The sequence below is a fragment of the Polypterus senegalus genome, chromosome 11, assembly GCF_016835505.1.
Source record: "Polypterus senegalus isolate Bchr_013 chromosome 11, ASM1683550v1, whole genome shotgun sequence".
Classification (NCBI taxonomy): Eukaryota; Metazoa; Chordata; class Cladistia; order Polypteriformes; family Polypteridae; genus Polypterus; species Polypterus senegalus.
The window spans coordinates 62,412,233-62,433,105 of NC_053164.1; the positions used below are offsets into that span (position 1 = coordinate 62,412,233).

At 37.6% G+C, this 20,873-nt stretch overlaps 1 protein-coding gene across 1 annotated transcript; it reads left to right on the plus strand.

The window, feature by feature from the left end:
- Window positions 1-921: 921 nt before the first annotated feature.
- LOC120539081 (securin-like) lies at window positions 922-9,002 on the plus strand. Its single transcript, XM_039768816.1, has 6 exons — window positions 922-1,028; window positions 1,623-1,753; window positions 1,979-2,142; window positions 3,475-3,550; window positions 6,617-6,763; window positions 8,864-9,002. The coding sequence occupies exons 2-6, from the start codon at window positions 1,663-1,665 to the stop codon at window positions 8,947-8,949; spliced, it is 564 nt and encodes a 187-aa protein (XP_039624750.1). The 5' UTR covers window positions 922-1,028; window positions 1,623-1,662; the 3' UTR covers window positions 8,950-9,002.
- The last annotated feature ends 11,871 nt before the right edge of the window (window positions 9,003-20,873 follow it).

The following is a 20,873-nucleotide window of genomic DNA, read 5'->3' on the forward strand; positions in this document are numbered from 1 at the left end:
ATTTTCCTACTCTGAGACGCTTGATAAATACCAGCACTGAACTGGATTTAGGGGGTTAACAATAAGGGAGATGGAGCAAGATTTCCAAAGCATGATCAATAAATACGATTGGAGTAGCCAACTTATTTTCTCAGTTTGACCAACACTATACCTACCATTTGAACCCTTTTATGACAGGTATATTATCAAGCAAGAAGAGAATGAAGAAATAAAACTAATATTTTTAGAATAGGAAAGTATTTATATAAAGGAGTTTTTATGTTTTCCGTAAAATTTTATGTAGCATCAAATACAACTACCTGTGTTTCATTTATCAATCATACAAAGTAATGGTACACAAAATATTCCGCAACAATATTTTGTCTAACATTACGTTCTACAGCTGTTTAAAATAGCTAGCCATTCAGAAGCGGTTGCTTCCTGCCTACTTGAAATTAAGTCCATAGCAGCGGGCACTGAGGCATATTCATACACGGAGCTAACAGCAATCAACCCAACAAACATATCTTTGGGATATGGGAGGAAAATTGTAGTACAGTATCCGGAAAAAAAATCCACGGGATTGGAAGCAACAACATAGGATCTAAAAGGCTTCTTCGTCGCTAACTATAATATAACACGAGCAAGCATAACTAAGATTCAGCAGTTTGTTTTGTATCATACAGCGACTCTTTACAAGCATAGCTCCACATCACTCGTTTCATTACTTTTGTCTACTCCTAGTGCTCAAATTGTTAACATCCACCCTAAGTCAACGTCAGAAAATCAGGTCACTGACGTATAATGACGGGGACCGTCATTGCAATGTGCGCGATGTGATTGGTTAGTCAACGAAGTCAGCACGCGCTCCGGAGATCGAGACTTCATTGGGTGAATCTGCGTCCTTTCGCGGAAGGAAGTGGAACAGCAACCAATAAGAAGTCAGCGACTTGTTTAAAAGAGTCTCATAAGGCAGTCTGTCTTCAGTTATTGATTTGTTTTTTTCTGCGTATATTTTTGTGAGAGGAAAGATTTGCTGACGGTGACAAGTAAGGTTGTTTCTTTCTGCTACATAGTTAATTGTAAGAGTAGATAGTTTTAGAATGGTTGGTGAAGGAGTTGTTCAGGATTACTCTTAACTACGTCATTCTGAATTCTCGATGGAAGAGTATATATCGTAGTTTGTGTTGGCCATCTGTAATGGAGGGGTTCTTTCAAACCGTTTACACTGTTATTAAAGCCTGATTAATTCTTGAGGCTGTAGGTTGTTTTAAAGACCTACAACTAATCCGTAGACGTGCTCGTTTTGTAAATAAGTTTTTCCTTAAACCTTCAACTTATCTTTATTTGGATGTACGTTTGTAAATTTTTAATCACTGTTACTGATTTAATTTCAATAAGTAACTGTTTGTAAATAACATTTACATGCATAGTTCTGGAATGAAGGTGATGTGTGGTATTACACCGCTTAGTAATAATTAAATGCCACTGTATTGAATGTGTTTTGACTTTTCCAACCCTTCATTCAGTCGGTTTTCATTGTGTCATCCCGTGCTAGTACTTAAACGTTTGGTCGCCAGTCTGAAGTTTTTCTACGACTCCCTGATTACTTAAACTTGTATGTTACTTGCTGTGCTGAACAGGTGGCCTCCGAAGAAAAGCTGTCTTTGGTGTTATTACAAGATGGCATCAATCGTTTTTATTGATAAGGAAAATGGAGACCTAGGAAGTACCGCTTCTGCAAAAATACGACCACGGCTGCAGTCTGCACCCGGTAAGTTAAATCTTGGCCATAATAAAAAAAACAAAAAACAAAAAACTTAAGTCCAGTTAACCTTGTGTAGTGCTCAGTCTCGGATTTCTCAGTATTATGTTAAACTAGTTTATTGCTTTAAAGGTACTCGTAATTTAAACGCTCTTCTCCTTGGCCCCAAGTAAAAATACATGTTTATATTTAACAAGTTCCCAACCCCTCTATTTTGCATGTATTTTGAAACAGTCGGTGTTAAAGGCAGCAAGATGTTCGCAAAAGCATGTCCTACTCCTCATCCTGGAAAGCTGAATGGGAAACCCCCTCAGTTGATTCGCAAGGCTCTGGGAGCAGTGAACAAAACGGAGTCGTCAAAACCAGTGGTTGAACAGAAAACCTCTTCTATGTCAAAAGTATGTATAGTTTTATTGCACAATATTCGTATGTAAGCTGCTTTGACTTTTATTTAGATGTAAAGTGGGAAATGGCTTGTTGCACTATTTTTATGATGCACTGCTGTAATTTTAAGATGTGTGAAGTTTGAAATTCTAGTTTGCATGTGAATTGTTTAATAGTACACTACACTATGAGGTGGTTTGTTTTAAATGTATGGACATGTCAACATTGAATATCAATTAAGCAGTATCTACAGAATTATTTTGGTTCGTCATGGTACAATGAGAAATTTGACCTGGTTTGTTAAAATCAACTGATTCACTTTGTGGAAAGTTTAGTAGCTTTGGCATTAACTTATTGCACCCTTTGGCAGAAACAACCTCAAATAGGTCTTTCCTATATCTGTACCAGTCTTAGACTGGGAGGCTTTTTCCCCCACTCCATGGAGAATTTAATCCACTATGCAATCGCATGTGTAGCCTGGCCTATCCCCTCCCTGCATCTCAAATCCTTTCCACCAAGGAATACCTCAAGGTTCATTTTGTTTTGGTGTCACTGTGGTCCCCCTATGGCTGAGCCTCATCCTTTGTCATTCTACCAGAGGGTGCTTGAGGAGAATGTCAGAATTCATAGTACATTTTGTGATAGTGAGCTGCCCAGGCTTTGAAGGAACGAAGCCCCAAAGTCTAGTTCATTTGACTAGTCTCATTGATTCCAGCCGCACCAACTGTACCGTGCCCTGGCCTACTTGAAGAGGTGGTCCTGAACATGGTTCAGTAATTCTTTGGGAACAAATTGCTAAATGTCATGTCTGCTTTCCATGCTCGGGCATCAATGATGCAACAAGTCTGCAATTCTCATTTCATTCAATATCTTGAGTTAGTGGTTTTTATTCTTGCCTTACACATGAATGTGAATTTTAGTTGGCAAGAAAAGCTGTGAATTTCTCCCTTCTCAGTTAAACCTCCGTGCACCATGATTGACGGCCAAATGCTGTACTGCACATTTAAATCTGTCATGACGAAAGCATGCCTGGGCTGTGAATACGAAGCACATTGAGTATACTGTAAGATGCACATTGATACTCTAGTGATCACCATGTTTAGCAGAGTACAACACTACATTTTTATTTTTTGGCATGAAGACAGATGTAAAATTAAGTATAGTGCAGAGTAGGGCTTAAAAGGTCACTAGATCTCCATTTTGATGAAATTGAGTGGAAAGGGCAAGCTTGTCAATTGTGGCTTAACTTGGAGGTTCATTTTCCAGAATTGCTATAACTTGTATCCTTTGGGTTTTTGTGTACATTTCATATTTCAGTGTCTAATTGTTCCATTCCTCCCCTCTAGCCTAAAGTGTGTGCTCCAATTGCTAATCCCAAAACCTATCCAGAAATTGAAAAGTTTCATCCATATAATCCAGCAGGTAAGTGTCTTCTGGGTTTGGGGGCTAACTTTTCATCAGACTGGCCATAAAGCCTTTCAAAGAATGCTGAAATTACTACACCGTGGTGTTTCCAGTTTTTGGCAGATGTAACCCATGGGGTCTCTTGTATGCAACTGGGTTGTTGGTATTTAAGCAGGTGTTGGTAATTCTCATTTCCTGTGTGCTACAAAGGGTGCTAGGCTTAATGAACAATGACAAATGTGTGCTAAGAATCTCGCTTAATGAGTTTTAAAGTTGAGTGACCAGGCAATTAAAGAATCCAGATTAGTGTTAATCTAGTATGATGGTACACTTTAAACCTGTGGTCCCAGCCCACTTTCACGTACAGTGATCTTGTGAAAACTATCTTAACATTATATACAGAAGGCTAATGTTTTTACTGAAGTCAGTTTGGCATGTTCTACAATGGATCTAGCTTTTCAGTGTAGTTTCCAGTTATTGACCATGTTTTTGCCTTTATTTCACTTCAGTCTTGTGGTGTCCATAGTATGACAAAAGGTCCTTTGATATTGGCAGTACTTTGTATCATGATTTGATGCAAGTTAAGGGGTAATAGGTGAACAGTCCAACATGATGCAGTGGCTTTGGTCTCCTGGAACTTGAAATAAGCACACCCAAACATCATGAGTTTATATAGTTTCCATCCAAATAAAACTAAACTAGGATTCCTCCACCCCCCACCCGGTATCCCTTAAGAGCTGTTGACTTAAACCGTTTCAATTTTGCTGCTAGGGTGTTCCCTACAACATGATGGGTGAAGTAGGCCCAGGTAAATTTTGGGAGTAATTGAAATTGATTGTGGTCTAGTTATAGCAAAATCCATGTCTCTTGGAGCATTTGGTGTCAACCATGAAAACTCCTCTATTATAGCATTGGCTGAGAACTTTAAATACTTTCTTACATAAACCATGCAAGGTTCTCAAATGGGAATGATAAGTTATCAATGCTGGACAGTGGCAAATGTAGTGGGGTAAATGTTCAAGTAAAAGCACTTGTTAGTTGCAACTGTCTCGGTCGTTTTATATGGTTGCTGGTAGAGCTGAACAGTTTAATTTATTCATATGGCTTGGTACATGTAGTGCTGTGAATGTGCAAAGAAATGTAATGCAAACCCAAATTTACACGCACAAGTTCTATGTGAAAACATCAAACTGTAAGCCTTTAGCAAGTTTAACCATAAGCTGAGATCTCCCAAAATTACACTGTGCAGAGTATAAACCCAGATGAGCCTGAAGACCCATCTGTTTAAAATCCTGTGTGGGAACACTTTGGGTTCCCAGTGAATTAAAACCACAGTGGAGAATTGGCTGTAGATCGGACAGACTGTATTCTACACATTCAATAGCGCCCCCAAGATCCAATCATTGGAGCTAGGCAAAAGTCCAACTACTGATTCCTGTTAAGCTTCCTCTAGATGGCACTGCATACAGAAGCAATCAACATTTACATTGCATCAGCTATGCACCCATATGCCAACCAAGGCTTCAGATATTTAAAATGCTTGAGCCTCATTACAACATTTATCCTGTGTGCACAAGCCAATCGATGGTCCCTGCACTTTACCAATGGGCACAAGTTGTCCACTGCACCTGCTGAAGTGTTGGTTGAATCTCCTGCTAATGAAAGCTGTCTGACTGCCCAGTTTATTAGCTCTGAGTGGAAAATGAAAAATCCAGTTCTTTAGATGTTCAGTATGTTTGCTGTTTACATTGCATATTAAAACTTTTTTAGCAATACGTAAACGTTTTATGCACTTAGCCTACAATGTATTAAGCAGTAATCAACTAGACCTACCTCAGGGTTGGGGGATGGAAAGGTTTGCTTCCTAAACCCACTCCAATCTCATTGTACCAAACCATAATCATTCTGTATTGTTCAACCCCTAGTTGCTAGGTCAATGTTACAAGCTCATTCAATTTTGCTGAAATGGTTTCCTGTTGATGGCTGATTCAGCAAGTGACTCACAGGAGGGACTTGAAGACCAGCCCTCAATCAAATTGTGGAGAATTTTGTCTATTTCCAATGGGTCTTTGGGTTTACTGTTTACATAAGTTGATTTGGGAAGCAACTATAATTTGGCAAAAACCTTCAATTTGCAAGTTTTAATCTAGTAAATGTAAGCCATGTGGATTATGACATGAGTAATGACTTTAGTGTTTTTTACATGGATGTTTTCCACAAATCGGCCACTAGCATTGGTCACAGATTGATCCCCATTTGAAAATCTCGGGTCTGCTTCCAAACAGAAACCTGGATTAAAATTCTCCTACAACCACTTGAGTACATGAGGTAAAATTTAGAACATTTGCGTGAAGTGTTTCTTAAAGCTTTACTCTAAACAGTACATAAACAATGAAGGAATTATGTTCAGTAAAGTTTGAGTTACTGGCAAATGTTTAACTGCACTAGTCCATATCTTAAAACTGGCATGTTAAAAAGGCCTTAATATGGAGCTGGTGAATTGAGAACGTGGTTCTTCAGTTTTGGGAATTTGAAGTCCTTAAAGAGGAACCAGTGTTAAAGTAGTTGACAATGCTTCACTCGTGAATACTTTGTGTACCTTTTTGCTGTAAACTAAGACCTTCTGTAAATAAGCTTCCAGTGTAATCTGACCTCTAAATTTAATATGCATCTTGTCTGTTACAAAGTTTTTAACAGGATAATCCAATTTTTTTTTTTTTTTTGCAGTGATCGAAATTCAAACCTCAAAACTGCATTTTGGCTTAAAGTTGACCTATTGATCAACCATTTGCTTATGCAAGCCAATGGTTGAATGAGATGCCATATTACTCTTTACAGAGCTTTTAGTAATTTGGTTTGATTGTTTAGTAGGTATAGATTTTGGGTGCCACTCTAGGGTGGAGGAAGCAAGCTTCAGAATCTAAAATCCTATGGATTGAGGCCACTTTTAATGGCTGCGCTAATTGCAATTCAAATTTAATAGTTATTACTTGAATGGCTTAACAGAGTTAACATGGATTAAGGTATAACCTTCCCTTTCAGAGCATGGTTTCACTTTTTTCACTTCTACCAACTCCATCTTAGATTTTGAGGATTGCTATAGGCTTCCAGAAGAGCAGACGATCAGTCATCTTTGTCTTGCCCGCCTTGCAATGCCAGTTTATGAAGAAAAGGATGATCCTCTTAATGTAGAATGTCCAATGAAATTGTCTCCAGTGAAGCTCTTGAAAGGTAACTTTTTTCAAAATTTTAAGGATCTATATTGGCTAATGCCATACATGATTTGAACTAGTGTTTAGATTGGTGTACTCCAAAGAAGCTTTGCTTGTAATATACTGTCATTTGGAACCTTTCGGTGGTCCATGTCTTGGATGTTACTATCTTCCCTTAGTGCATACCAACTGTTTAACTATGCCAATTAACACTTGCATAAATAAGGTTCTACCTCTTAATGGGTTCGGGGGTGTGTGTGTATCTTAGTATTTGCCTCCTTCTCTGACATCTTGCAGTAATCCAGAGTAAAATGGTTCAACTTCTGGCTAACCAGACATTCACCAGGTGCATGCTTCTGTTCCTGTGTTGCATCAGAAGTGGTATGGTATTAAACACAATCTAATACAAACCTATTGAGCAATATGAGAGCTAGCTTTGAACCATGTGGATTCTGTCTTGCTTTAAGTTAAGTTGGCACCTGGTTGGTTCTTCATCTAAAATGTCAAATGCTAAGCAGGATGGAAATCAAGGGAGGTTTAAGTCGTTATGCATTTGTTGTAATCCAAATCCTCCAGCTGAACCAATACAATAGTCTGAGGTCCAATATGTTGCATGGGCCTAGAAACCATTTTGGTACTGTTGAGTGGTTGTGGAGGGCAGCAAAGAATGAGACCTTTAATGTTCCAATATTACAAAGACTAAAGGTTTTTTGTGTAATTTTTTTATAGTGATGAATTTTTGAATTGTAGGTAATCCAACTATGGAGCAGTTAGTGCTTGACTAATTCTGATTTTAATATTGGTAACCTTAATGTTTGAAAGTACTGTGGTGAAATGTTTAAATGAGTCTATCCAGACTAGAAGAAACTGAGGTACATTAGTGTGTGAGATGGTATAAATTTAGGAGAAAGCAAGCTGTTTTTGATTACAATGCTGGGATGGGAGCCTGCACGCTCATACCAGATTCAACAATGGATGGAAATGCAGAAGTACTTGGGTGCATATCGGAATCGAGCAAAGAAAACTGACAGTCTGTAGATGTTTTGCGTCACTGCAGAACATGATTGAGCTGCCAGTGTGGAATACATTGATTTGTGTGAATTTCTGGTTAAATTGTTCTAAGCATCTGCCGTGTATACATTTTATATACAGCTGGACTGGCACATGAATGTACAGGATTCAATACATAGTAGTTTAACAATATATACCCAATTTCAGAGTCCTTGAGAGAACTTTGCTTTTGTGTTAAATTTTGGATAATGGCAGAACAGTACTTTTGTCTATCCAGTTCTGTTTCATGCAATGATGCTCCTGTAGAAAATGTGTCTGCTTATGATGGCTGTTAAGGATCAGTTTCCTGTTTACTTGAATGGAACCAAGAATATGCATTACTTTTAGTCTACTTTGTGTAGTCTCAAGCATGCCACGAATGTAGAAGACACATTTCTTAAATTAGGTTCTTGAAGCAGTGAAGTAAATGCTTTTCTGAGATCTAATGTTATAAAACAAGTCTAAGGTAGGGGTGTGTGTGGTGGGTTTTTAAAACCAAAAGCCTACCATAAGAGGTTTCTTCAAACATAACACCTGCAACTTCAGATTTTGCATGTATAATGCAAATTACTGCATTGTGACATTACTACTCTTAAAGGATAAGATTTCAAGTCCTGTTATAATGTAGAACTTGTTACACCAGTTCCTGTTTAATTGCCTACACTTGATTTTTAATTGTTAATGACTAATCCCCCAGGTTAGTGAAAATTAGTCAAATGAATTTGATTCTTGCAGTGGATGGGGCTGGTTTGGTCTTGTCAGTACTTAAAGTTTGAGACACAAATGCTGTGGGGTAATTGGTTTTCCTACTGCTGTACGAAAACCAGAATAAGATGTAAAGAAAAGGAAAATATATGCAAGTTTAAGTGTGGTTTATATACTGGACATCTCTCCAATTTGATCTGCAGGTTTCAGTTCAACATCTGTATAGAAATGGTCCTAATCTTTTAGGATTTGGAATATCCTTTTCAGTTCTCCTGTTTGCTGAATGGGAGTGGATGGAAATCAGTATCTTGATTTGTGTAATCTTGACAAATCTCGGTTAAAATTTATTTTTTTTTCTCTTTAGAAACGTCTTGCACAGATGTGGATTCTTTTCTGCAAACAATTGCTGAGCTAACGGACATTCCACTACCATCACTAATGGACTACTGAATTTAATGTTGCTGCCTTTTAAATTGGAGGGGTGTGGGTGTTTTTGTAACTTTTAATTTTATATTAAAGTTTGTTTCTTAAATGGATGTCCATGTTTGCCCTAGGTTTTATAAGTTACTTTTTTTTTTTAAACTGGAATGATCTTCAGACCCTAAGTAACTTTCAAACCCTTCAAGACCTCTTTATGCAAAGGTAATATGGATGGTAAATATCTCTGGAAAATAGGGGTTTGGCAATTGTCTCTACAAGCGAATTGTGTAATTCAAGGCATGAATACTGTCCTTTAGAGTCGAGCAAAGCTAATCTTTAACCCCAGCAGCCAGTCTGAATGCTACATGTATAATGTGAAATGGGCATAGTAATATCTTGAACTAAGCCTTTCACCATTTCAAGGATGCCTACCATATGTTAAAGCTTATAAGCCTGTCTAGCAAACTGTACAATTGGGTAGTGCTTCGGAAGCCTGGCACTTCATGGGGTGGTTAGATGAGCTACTCCAAATGGACTCGTACTTGAAGTCCAGAAAGATGCATCATGTTACTAAGTTCTGCCTCTGTTTTCCTTGTTGAACATTTTTTGAAGGCTTCTGTGACTCCGGCATTTTGGTTGAGGAGAGACGTCGGGTTGTTGGTCTCATTTGCACTGAGCATTTGTAATGGATTTAAATCGGCATAAATGCTTTCTGCCCGGACTTTTTGTGCTGCTTTATGGTGAAGATTGTTCTAATTTTAAAGGATATTAAGCAGTACACTAAGATGTATGGGAAGGCAATTGAAACCCAAGTATTGCTATGTGAAAGTTAATTCGTAACTCATGTGGTAATGTTGCCTAATGTCTTACTGTGGGTAACTTCAATTAGCATTAACTTTTGAAGTCCAGTGAGCTTGAATTACTTGCCATATGCAGTCATTTTGGTATTAACTTTTTTATGTAAATATCCCTGAGCATTGGAAGTGGTTCTTTAAAAGGAGATTATAGATCTAGAGAGGCCCATTTCTATAGAGCTTTTAGGGAGGTCATTTGTGGGTATATCAATCTAATAGATCCATCTGGCAAGTGAGTTTGATGTGAGATAGGATAGATATGCTTTACAGCTGCTTAATCCATCGATTTGACCTAGCTGAGAAAAATCTTGGCCTTTGTTTTGTGGCTTTTAATGTCCACTATGGTCAATATTGATATGGTGTAATTCTTGGGACAAACAATGAGAAACTTAACATACTGAAACAGTTTAGCATGTTTAATTTCTAGATATGAAATTACATGCATCATGGAAAATTGAAAGGTTGATTTGATTAACCAACTGAATGTGTTGTAAACTAAATTTTATTGAGGTGAGGTTTTGGCTTTTTTAATAGTGCCATCTGCTAGAAAATTGGTGGCAGTGTCCCACCTGCCCTCAGAGCTCCTATTGTATGTGTTCCTTTTAATCCTACAGGTTATGGGCTAAGATTTATTAAACTTGTAATTAAGTCGAGTTGGTCTCGTCCGATGCGAGAGATGGACGTCTGAAGTGGAGCTCCGCTAGCAGTGGTGCTATTTTTCATATTTGCTTATTATTCAGAGATATCCTGTATTTATTCAACCCGAGAGGGACCGCTACAGTATATGTAAACACATATAAACATGGCCAACAAGAAGGGGGGTCCGAAAGAATCGAAGACGAAAGCTACATCCAAGCTGCGATCAGCAAGCCCTAGTTCGAGATACGGCCTCTCAGACAGACCTGGATCAGATGGGCGAAAGTACAGACTCCTCGGGACCACGGTCCGCTACATCGTCGCCGGCTGAGAGCGAAAAGGAGCGAAGGTGCGATCGTGAGTGCAGATGTGGATAGCTCGCCGATTGGAGAGGATTACCTGAAACTGGAAAAGGCCGGGAGGTCCGCGGCTTCAGTTACGCAATTACGCGGGACTGGAGCAGCGGGGACACCGGCTTCAGCAGAGTCTGCTGCTTCATCTACGGCACAAGAAGGCACATTTCAGCTATCTGAACTGAAAGTGTTGCTCGCTGAGCTCAGGCAAGATATAAAGAAAAGCGAGAAGGCTAATGAGAAAGCAACGGCAAAGGCACTTGAGAGACTGAAACAGGAATTAAAACAGGAGATGAAACAGGCCAATGAATGTCTGCGACAGGAAATCCAACAGGCAAATGAAAGGCTACGCCAAGAGGTACAACTAGAACTTCGACAGGTGCTGGGAAAATCGAAGAGCGCATTGAGAAAAACTCAGTTAAACTGAGCACGCTTTCTGATCGATTGGAGCATCTTAGTGAGACATTCACGAATCGGATCGAAATAGCCGAACATCTAGCTGCCTGTGCCGAGGAAAGAGCAGTAAATGTCAGTTCGGAATGTAAAAAACTCGGAGAAAAACTTGGAGACAGACTGGCTGCTTTAGAAGATGGGAATAGAAGGTATAATGTCAGAATTGAAGGCCTGCGGAGAATCGAAAGTTTAAACCCGTGAAATTCAAGAACTGAACTTTTTCTAAAATAATCGGGGACTTTAAAGCAGAATCTGAGATAGCAGCGCTTACACGACGCTGATCAAACACCGTCAGACCCCGACCAAGATCTTTTATAGTTCGTTTTGAACGATTATCATTTAAGTTAGAGGTGATGGAACTCCTCAGGAAAAAAGGGGAAGATATTATATATGAAGACTGCCACATTCGCGACTTCCCTGACTTCTCTCCAGCAACAGCTATTAAACGCGCCGCCTTCTATAATATTAAACAGCGCTACGGCAAGCCAATGTCAAATACGGCCTCCTGTATCCGGCAAAACTGAAAGTGGAATGGCAGGGTCATTTCTATGTCTTCGCTAGCAAGGAAGAGGCAGAAAATGAGTTAAGAAAGCTGATCCCGGGACTATTCTGATACATAATTGTGAGTCATGGCGGTAAATGATAACGCTAGGATTAATAATCTACTGTCTGATCTATTTGTTTTAAAATACGGGTTTTTTTTTATCAGCATATATTCTCATATTCTTTTATTATTACTTACTTATTACTTATTACTTAGTATTACTAGGGCGCTAAATGTTTGTTTTATTGTGCTTAGTTACGTTTTCCTCCTCTTTTTTTTTTTTTCTAATTATTTCATGTGTACCCTAAATGAGACTGTTCAATATCATACCCTTGGTTTGCTGTTATTGCTATTACTGCATTAAGACTTGTTATGCTTGTTTTGGACACATCTTTAACACCATCACCTGGGTTTATTATCTGGGGTATCATCTTAGTGCACATGTATGTATGTATGTATGTATGTATGTATGTATGTATGTATGTATGTATGTATGTATGTATGTATGTATGTATGTATGTATGTATGTATGTATGTATGTATGTATGTATGTATGTATGTATGTATGTATGTATGTATGTATGTATGTATGTATGTATGTATGTATGTATGTATGTATGTATGTATGTATGTATGTATGTATGTATGTATGTATGTATGTATGTATGTATGTATGTATGTATGTATGTATGTATGTATGGGTGTGTGTATGTATGTATGTATGTAATGTATGGTATGTATGTATGTATGTATGTATGTATGTATGTATGTATGTATGTATGTATGTATGTATGTATGTATGTATGTATGTATGTATGTATGTATGTATGTATGTATGTATGCAAAAGGGAGGGTGGGGGTTAAGGGGAAGAGAAAGAGAGCAGGCTTGATCTATATCTAATCTATCATCTCAATCTTTATAATTATAACTATCAACGTAATAATAAGCTGCATGGCAACAACTCTTGGGGAATAGGAAATTAAGACCTAAACTATTTCACTTCCAGTTAAGACTATAATATGACACCAAAAACTCAGAATCAGTGTCTCCATGATGGGACAGTTAACTCGTAAGCTGGAATGTTAAAGGAATGTTCCATTCTAGTTTTACAAAGAAAACTAGAGGGGTGGGAATTCTCATACATAGAACAGTACCATTTGTAGCATCAGATGTAGTATTGGATCCTGAAGGGAGATATGTGATGGTCATGGGAGACTTATCTAACTGTAAAATGATTTTGATAAATGTTTATGCACCTAATGTTGATGATAAGGAATTTATACAAAATTTATTTGCATCCATTCCCAATCTGAACACTCATAAACTTATAATGGCTGGGGACTTTAATTGTGTTCTAAATCCACTTTTAGATAAGACTTCTCCACAGGGGAACGCAACTAACACCGCAAAGATAATTACAAAGTTTATAACTGATCACAACTTATCAGATCCCTGGAGGTTTTAAACCCAAATTCAAGAACATATTCTTTCTACTCACCAGTACATCATTGCTACTCAAGGATTGATTACTTTATAGATAATAACTTCTTGCCTAAGATTAAATCTTGTAAATACGATGCTATTGTTATTTCAGACCATGCTCCATGATCTTGGAGCTGAAATTACTAAGCCCCATACACTCACCCCAAGAGATGGCGCCTCAATCCGCTTCTATTAGCTGACGAGAATTGTACTGAATTTATATCCAAACAAATTGAATACTTTCTAGAGACAAACACATCCCCTGAGATCTCTGCAGGAATACTCTGGGAAACTCTTAAGGCCTTCTTAAGAGGACAGATTATCTCATATCTTTCCCACAGAAATAAACCGCTAAGAAAGTAGCAGAGATAAAAAGCTAAATTACTAAAATAGATGAAGAACATGCCAGACTACCAAGCGAGACTCTACATAAGAGGAGGCAGGCTCTACATTCAGAATTAAACCTCTTGACAACTAAAGAAACCAACAACTAATTTACAAATCCAGACATCATTATTATGAACATGGAGAGAAAGCTAATAAGCTTTTAGCAACAAATTCACAAGCAAGATGTACGCAACGCAATCTCGTAATTACTAACACTAACGGAGATAAAATCATCGAACACAAAAATATAATGTACACTTTTAGAGACTACTATAAATCCCTATATACTACTGAGTTTAAAGAAGACAATATACAATCTAATGCATTTCTGGATAAATTACAGATACCACAAATTGACGCTTTTAGTGTGGAGGAGCTCGATAAACCTCTGTCATTATCAGAATTACTGGATGCTATAAAGTCACCCAAGGTGGAAAAGCAGCAGGCCCTGATGGCTACCCTGCAGAGTTTTACAAGAAATTCTCCGCTCAGCTAGCTCCCTCCTATTAGCAACATTTACAGAAGCCAGAGATAACCAATCTCTTCCACAAACCTTTCGCCAAGCACTAATCACTGTCTTTCCAAAACAAAATAAGACTTATTACAATGTGCATCATACAGACCAATTTCACTTCTGAATAACGACGTTAAAATACTCTCTAAAATCATAGCTAGAAGGATGGAGAAAGTGCTCCCTCAGTAATATCACAAGACCAAACTGGATTTATTATTTACACTTATCTTCAAATCTTCGACGCCTGTTTAATGTAATATACTCACCAACTAAATCAAACACCCCAGAAATATTATTATCATTGGATGCAGAAAAGCATTCGACATGATTGAATGGAAATACCTTTTACTATTTTGGAGAAGTTTGGGTTTGGCCCAACATTTGTGCATGGATTAAATTACTGTATACTAACCCAGAAGCTTCAGTTTGCATCAATAACATTTGCTCAGACTACTTTAAACTAGAACGTGGCACAAGACAAGGATGCCCTTTGTCACCACTGTTGTTTGCAATTGCCATTGAACCACTGGCAATACATTGTCGAAATACTGATCAGATAAAGGGGATTAGCAGAGAAGGACTGGAACAGAAAATCTCATTATATGCAGATGACATGGTACTGTATATATCGGATCCAGAAAATTCTGTGCCTGCAGTCTTAGCAGCACTCACAGAATTTCAAAAGCTCTCTGGTCTCAGAATTAATCTGAATAAAAGTGTACTCTTTCCGTGAATTCGCAAGCATATAATATTAGATTAGACACCCTTCCTTTTATCATTGCAGAACAGTTTAAATACCTCGTAAACATCACAAGTAAACATAAAGCTCTTTATCAACAAAATTTCGTCGCCTGCATGGAAAAAATTAAACAAGACTTGCATAGATGGTCAACCCTTCATCTCACACTAGCTGGAAGAATTAACACTGTTAAGATGAATATTCTTCCTAAGCTCCTTTTTATTTCAAAACATACCAATATACATTAATAAATCGTTCTTTAAGCAATTAGATTCAACAATAACCTCATTTATTTGGAATTCTAAACATCCACGCATCAAAAGAGCGACCCTACAAAGACAAAAGGCAGAAGGCGGCATGGCTCTACCTAACTTCCAGTTTTATTACTGGGCGCAAATATACAGTCGATAAGAACCTGGACACAAATAGAAGAACATACACAGGCATGGACCGCAATAGAAGTAAAATCCTGCAGTACTTCTTTGTATTCCTTGCTTTGTGCTCCAATAAACACACGCTATCGGCAATACACTAATAACCCAATTGTGCTCCACTCACTTAGAATCTGGAACCAATGTAGAAAGCATTTTAAGACGGAGAAGCTTCTTTCTGTGGCACCCTGCAAAAGAACCACCTCTTTCAACCCTCACAAACATATGCAGTTTTTAATATCTGGAAAAATTTGGAATTAACTTGCTTAGAGATCTTTATATAGACAACGCCTTTGCATCCTATGAACAATTACATTCCAAATTTAACATTCCAGCTACAAATTTCTTTCACTATCTTCAAATCAGGAACTTTGTTAAACAGAACCTTCCAGATTTTCCTCATCTTGCACCCTCATCCACGCTGGAAAAATTATTGCTCAATTTCAAGGAGTTAGACTCCATCTCTACAATATATAAAATCCTTTTACAATCCCTTCCTTTCAAAGATCCAAGAGGACACTGGGAAAATGACCTCTCAATTAATATATCAGAAAAGGAGTGGAAAGTAGCAATGCAGAGAATTCACTCAAGCTCCATATGCAAAGCATACAATTATACAACTCAAAATTATATATCGAGCACATCTGTCTCACTAAAACTCTCCAAAATGTTTCCAGGGCATGATCCAACCTGTGAACGCTGCAAACCAAGCCCCAGCCTCACTAGGTCACATGTTCTGGGCCTGCTCCAAATTAACATTATTCTGGACAAAAATTTTAATTACCTCTCAGACGGTCTTGGACTCACAATCCCTCCTAACCCATTAACAGCTGTGTTTGGGGTTCTTCCAGAGGGTCTTAAAGTGGAGAAAGACAAACAAATTGTGATTGCATTCACTACACTGTTGGCACGCAGACTTATTCTGATAAACTGGAAGAACCCAAACTCTCCTCTTTAAGTCAGTGGGAAACTGATGTGTTATATTATTTAAAATTGGAAAAATCAAATACTCAGTTAGAGGATCTGTGCAGACTTTTTCAAAACATGGCAGGATCTAATCAGTAATATTTTGAAATGTTTATAAAGCACAGAGAATTTGTTGATTTAGGTATTTTTAAAAGCCTTAAATTTTACACCGCTTGGCTTGCTCTCTCTCAAGGGTGGGGATCGATCTGTTCTTAGCATAATTTTTTTTTTGTAAAACTTGATTGCTATGTATTGATTGTAATAAAATTAATAAAATAAAAAAAAAAAAAAAAAAAGCACATTTCCATATCCAATGAATGGAATTGGAGGGTAGATGGCATTGGGCTACACTCTTTCTGAAGACAGATGCCTTTGTTAAATTGCAGTTTAACTTTGGGTAGATGGGTCAAATGGACTAGAAAATTTGTCTGTCAGACTGACAATCTTTGCAAAGAAGGAAATTTAACTGATTGGGCATTGTAAGGTTAAATGGCATTGGACCACCCTTGTTCTCAGTTTTGGGGGAAACCATGCAGATACCTTTTGTTAAGGTGCACTTGAGTTTCCTCACAGACCAATAGGAGTACCTGGCTCAAACTGAATGACAAATGTCGCATTCCTATTTCTATTGACTAGGATTAACTTAATGTTTAACAAGTGCTGGTGAGTTGTGCTGCATTTTGCCACTTATTTTCGTAACTGTGACAAGACAAAAGGGCCACCCTAATTTTAATACTTTGGACCAGATGGATGCCTTTTTTAAATTCAAGATTTTCTCTCGGCCCGACATGATTAAATGGGTTATAGTGTCTGGCAGGTTGCCACACTAATCTGAGTATTATTTAATTCTCTGATCTCTGATGAGATCTCCCATAATCTTATGTAGCGCCTGTATTGTGAAGTCTGCACAACAAGGCAACATTCTTTATGAATATTGTCCATCCTGAGTGTTGTAGGTACTTTGGTGACTGAATTTGGCTATTAGAAAAAGCTGCAGTGATAATTAGATGTTTCCACTCTTCTGTATTATATACATAATTGGAAAATGAGTTCTAGCATTAAGATCCCCACCAGCCCCAAGGTGTCATACACACACATATATTTACACCCTCTGAATAACATACAGTATATAAAAATAAAATGAACTGGTAGGTGGTATCCTTCAGAGATTTAAGTCAGCAGGTCATCATACATCAGATCTAGGGGTGGCAATATGAGGAATCACGTACGTGTGTTGCATGGAAAAGTACTGCTAAAACAGAAAACTGCCACTGTTATGCTGAATTCTCCTCTCCCCTTTTGACTCGAAGGGTTAATTTTGAGAGGTGAGGGATGAATTTGACTCAACTGCATTAGGTTTTTTCCCTCACAAATGCCAAGGCTCCATGGTATGCACCCAGGTCACCCTGATGGTAGATCCAGTTACTGAAAGACAATTCTGCTTCAGATATGAATCTACTAATGTTTTCCTTTCATTGATATTACTTTCTATTTACTTTCTGTAGATTTCAGTCTTTTCAGACGTTCAAAGTGAATAACATTTACTACGACAGTGACACTAATTTCGATCTAATTTTAGCTTAATGATTACAATTTTTTTAGTATGCTTTAATGAGGATGTACTAATACATTTCCCATGCTTTTCTCTGTGCTAGGTCCCCTCAAATAGAGGGAAATGTGAAGTGGCATGTCATTAATTGAAAGATGGCGACAGGTTAATTGGCGGCCCCGCCACTGTTAACAGGTAAACTGGGGAGGAACAAGAAACAAAAACAAGACAAGCTACAAATGAGAAACTTGGCATTGATCTTGTTTGGCTGTTCACTGCAACAGCACTTAGTCCTGAGGATTGTCCTTGTAGTGCCTCACTACGTAGTCTGGTCTTAGTACACAGACCTGAGATAGAAGCTGCGGATCTTTTGGTATTTGAAATTTCATTTTAGAAGCAAAACCAAAAAGAGGAATTTTCAGATTTTGATTAAAGAATAAAATGAGGGAAAATAAGGTGTTTTTTAATTCTATGGTAACAAATAGCTGTCATAAATTTTAAAGTTACTGGATTTATTTGTTAAATTACCCTGTCCAATAAAGTAGCTTTTGTCATTAACATTAGACATAATGATGATTATAGTTATCCACTTAAACCATTTTATTTAGTTTGCTATGAGTCGTCTTCTGGTTGTTATGAAAGTTAAGTCTATAGTTACAAAACCATAAACTGACTTAGCAATTAAACAAAACACACAAAATAATACAATACATTGTTTCATGTTATTTGGTATTAGCCATAGCAACAGCCAGGAAGGGCCAGTATATGCTGCAGCTAGCCACATTTATTGTTATTAAAGTAATACATTAATATGTCGCTGAGTTGTTAGGTGAAACTGTCAAGAAAAAGTGCAGATTGAGGTGAATGAATAGAGAAAAGGATCTATTATTCAGAATTTTCCAAATGTTGTATTTATGCAAAGTGATAATTTTCAAATAGGGGTGTTTATTTGTATTTGAATTTTATAGCTATTCCCTTATCTATGTGCAGGTGTTGCATGCAAAGAAAATGAAAAGTGCCATTATCTACCATCTAGTATATTGAAGGCTGTACTGCAGAGTAACATGAGACCACACAACTTCTGGGTTTTTTCCCCCCAATTGCTCTTTGTACTTCTATACACAATGTCGGCTAAATACAGCAGGCCACTGCAACCAGTTCTGTCTCCAAGCACCACCAATCGCACATATGTTTAACATAAATGTCATGATTGAAGAAATATGAAAAACTGGTAGCAACAATTAAGTCTGTTACATGAATATTCGAGATCTCTCCAAATTTTGATCAGTCCTCTTACTTTGTCCTGTTGTCACTGTCCTGTTAGGTTTATCTTCATCTATAAATTATCGTAAAATGTGTCAAGATGAATGAGATGCTTATCTTCAGCAAAAAACGAACAAAAAATCGACAGATTACATGTCATCCATCTTTCAGTGGTGAATCTAATAGATCAAATGGAATGGTTTGTTTAAAAAGATGATGATAAACATTAAGCAAAGAGCAAGGACTTATTGGGAAAGAGTGCAAAAGCATGAATATGAAGGTGATTTTCTACATTATGGATTTACATGATTTATTTGCTTAATTATTGAAGGTGACTGCTTTCCCACTTTGTGTTTCATACTTTGAATTCCTCATTAAAATCTGCTACATTTAGAGAGAACAGAAAACAACCGAATGTCTTCATTGTTCAGGACAATGAGTTATGTGGTAATAGCATGAAATCAAAATTAAGGACAATTTCAGATCAAGTACAAATATTATACGTAATCTTTTTTTTCTTCTATTTTTTCCCACTTCTGTGTGGGGTCAATAAGTCTAACCAATCCCCTCCGTACAGCTCATTTTCCAGCACCTCCTCCCCAGTCAAACACTTTTCCTTCTGTCTTCCTTTACACTGTCCACCCATCTCTACTCCAGCTTTCCCTGCACCCTCTTCTCTTATATTTCCATTACCACCAATCTTTTGCTGACATATTCATTGTCCTGTTGATTGATTGTCAGGGGTTATGGCCTTCATGGTGCAAATAGGCGTGGGACAAAATATTTGTGAATGGTTGTCCTAGATAAGTAACCAACACCTTTTGCACACTGTGATATCTCTTTAATCTGTGAGCTCAACCCTTGCTAACTCTAAATTAGTAATGTGACCAAATGGGACTTTTAAGGCTTGGCCAGGAAATACCTGCTGGGGTCCTAGATGCTGTATACCTAGAGCTCCCATTTAGTGGTCCCAGTTGTTACTGCAATTTCATGTCCCATCCTTAATAGATGAGGACTGGTGGCCACCACTAGTATCACTACCCTGTTTCCATTTACTGTAGTGAATACTGATGGTGTAAATCATCTTAAATGAGGGCTTCAGAATAATACATGTATGCTAGATTTCTATCAAGCCTCATTAATTTTCACAAAAAAATGGTGCCCCTGCCTATACATCTCCTGGGTGCCGTACCTAATGGTACCTACTGACCCGTGCATTCTCACACTTAGTTTTGACTCTGTCAGTGCCAGCCTCCTTATTTTTTGGATCTTTTCATTTGGACTTTCTCCTGCTATGCACCATCCTGAAAGTTCTCCTGCCTGCAATACCATATTGCCTTCTGGACTTATTGATTGGGGTTCACAAAACTAATTTATGGCTATACCTAAATGCTTGATTTATTAGTGTATTTTTAGCATACCTTTGTTATGACAGAAAGATATTGTAATCTGATAGAAGTCTCTCTTTTTTCTAATTCTTTGTATCTGACAATTTGTTTGCTAAATAACATGTCCAGGCCAAAGCAAAACATTTGAGAAGATGCACATTAATTAGCTTTTCTAGTTTTTCTGTCTTTGAAATGAAGAAAATTGTGTGCAATATTTGTAAATTTTGGAATGCTTACATGGGAAAAGGAAAGCATTGTTTACATCATTACAATAGGGTAATGGTTGACTGATTCAAGCCATGATGAAGATTAATAAAGTTGTTTATGCAAAGGAAATGCAAATGTATCTTTCAGAAAATCAATATCTACTGCACAGAGCAATTTGAGTAGAGTA

Excerpts from the sequence above, each read along its gene's own strand:
- LOC120539081 (XM_039768816.1), top strand. The coding sequence starts at position 1,663 with ATGGCATCAATCGTTTTTATTGATAAGGAAAATGGAGACCTAGGAAGT. Across the intron at positions 1,754-1,978 it reads ACGGCTGCAGTCTGCACCCG|TCGGTGTTAAAGGCAGCAAG; the intron begins GTAAGTTAAATC and ends ATTTTGAAACAG. Across the intron at positions 6,764-8,863 it reads TCCAGTGAAGCTCTTGAAAG|AAACGTCTTGCACAGATGTG; the intron begins GTAACTTTTTTC and ends TTTTCTCTTTAG.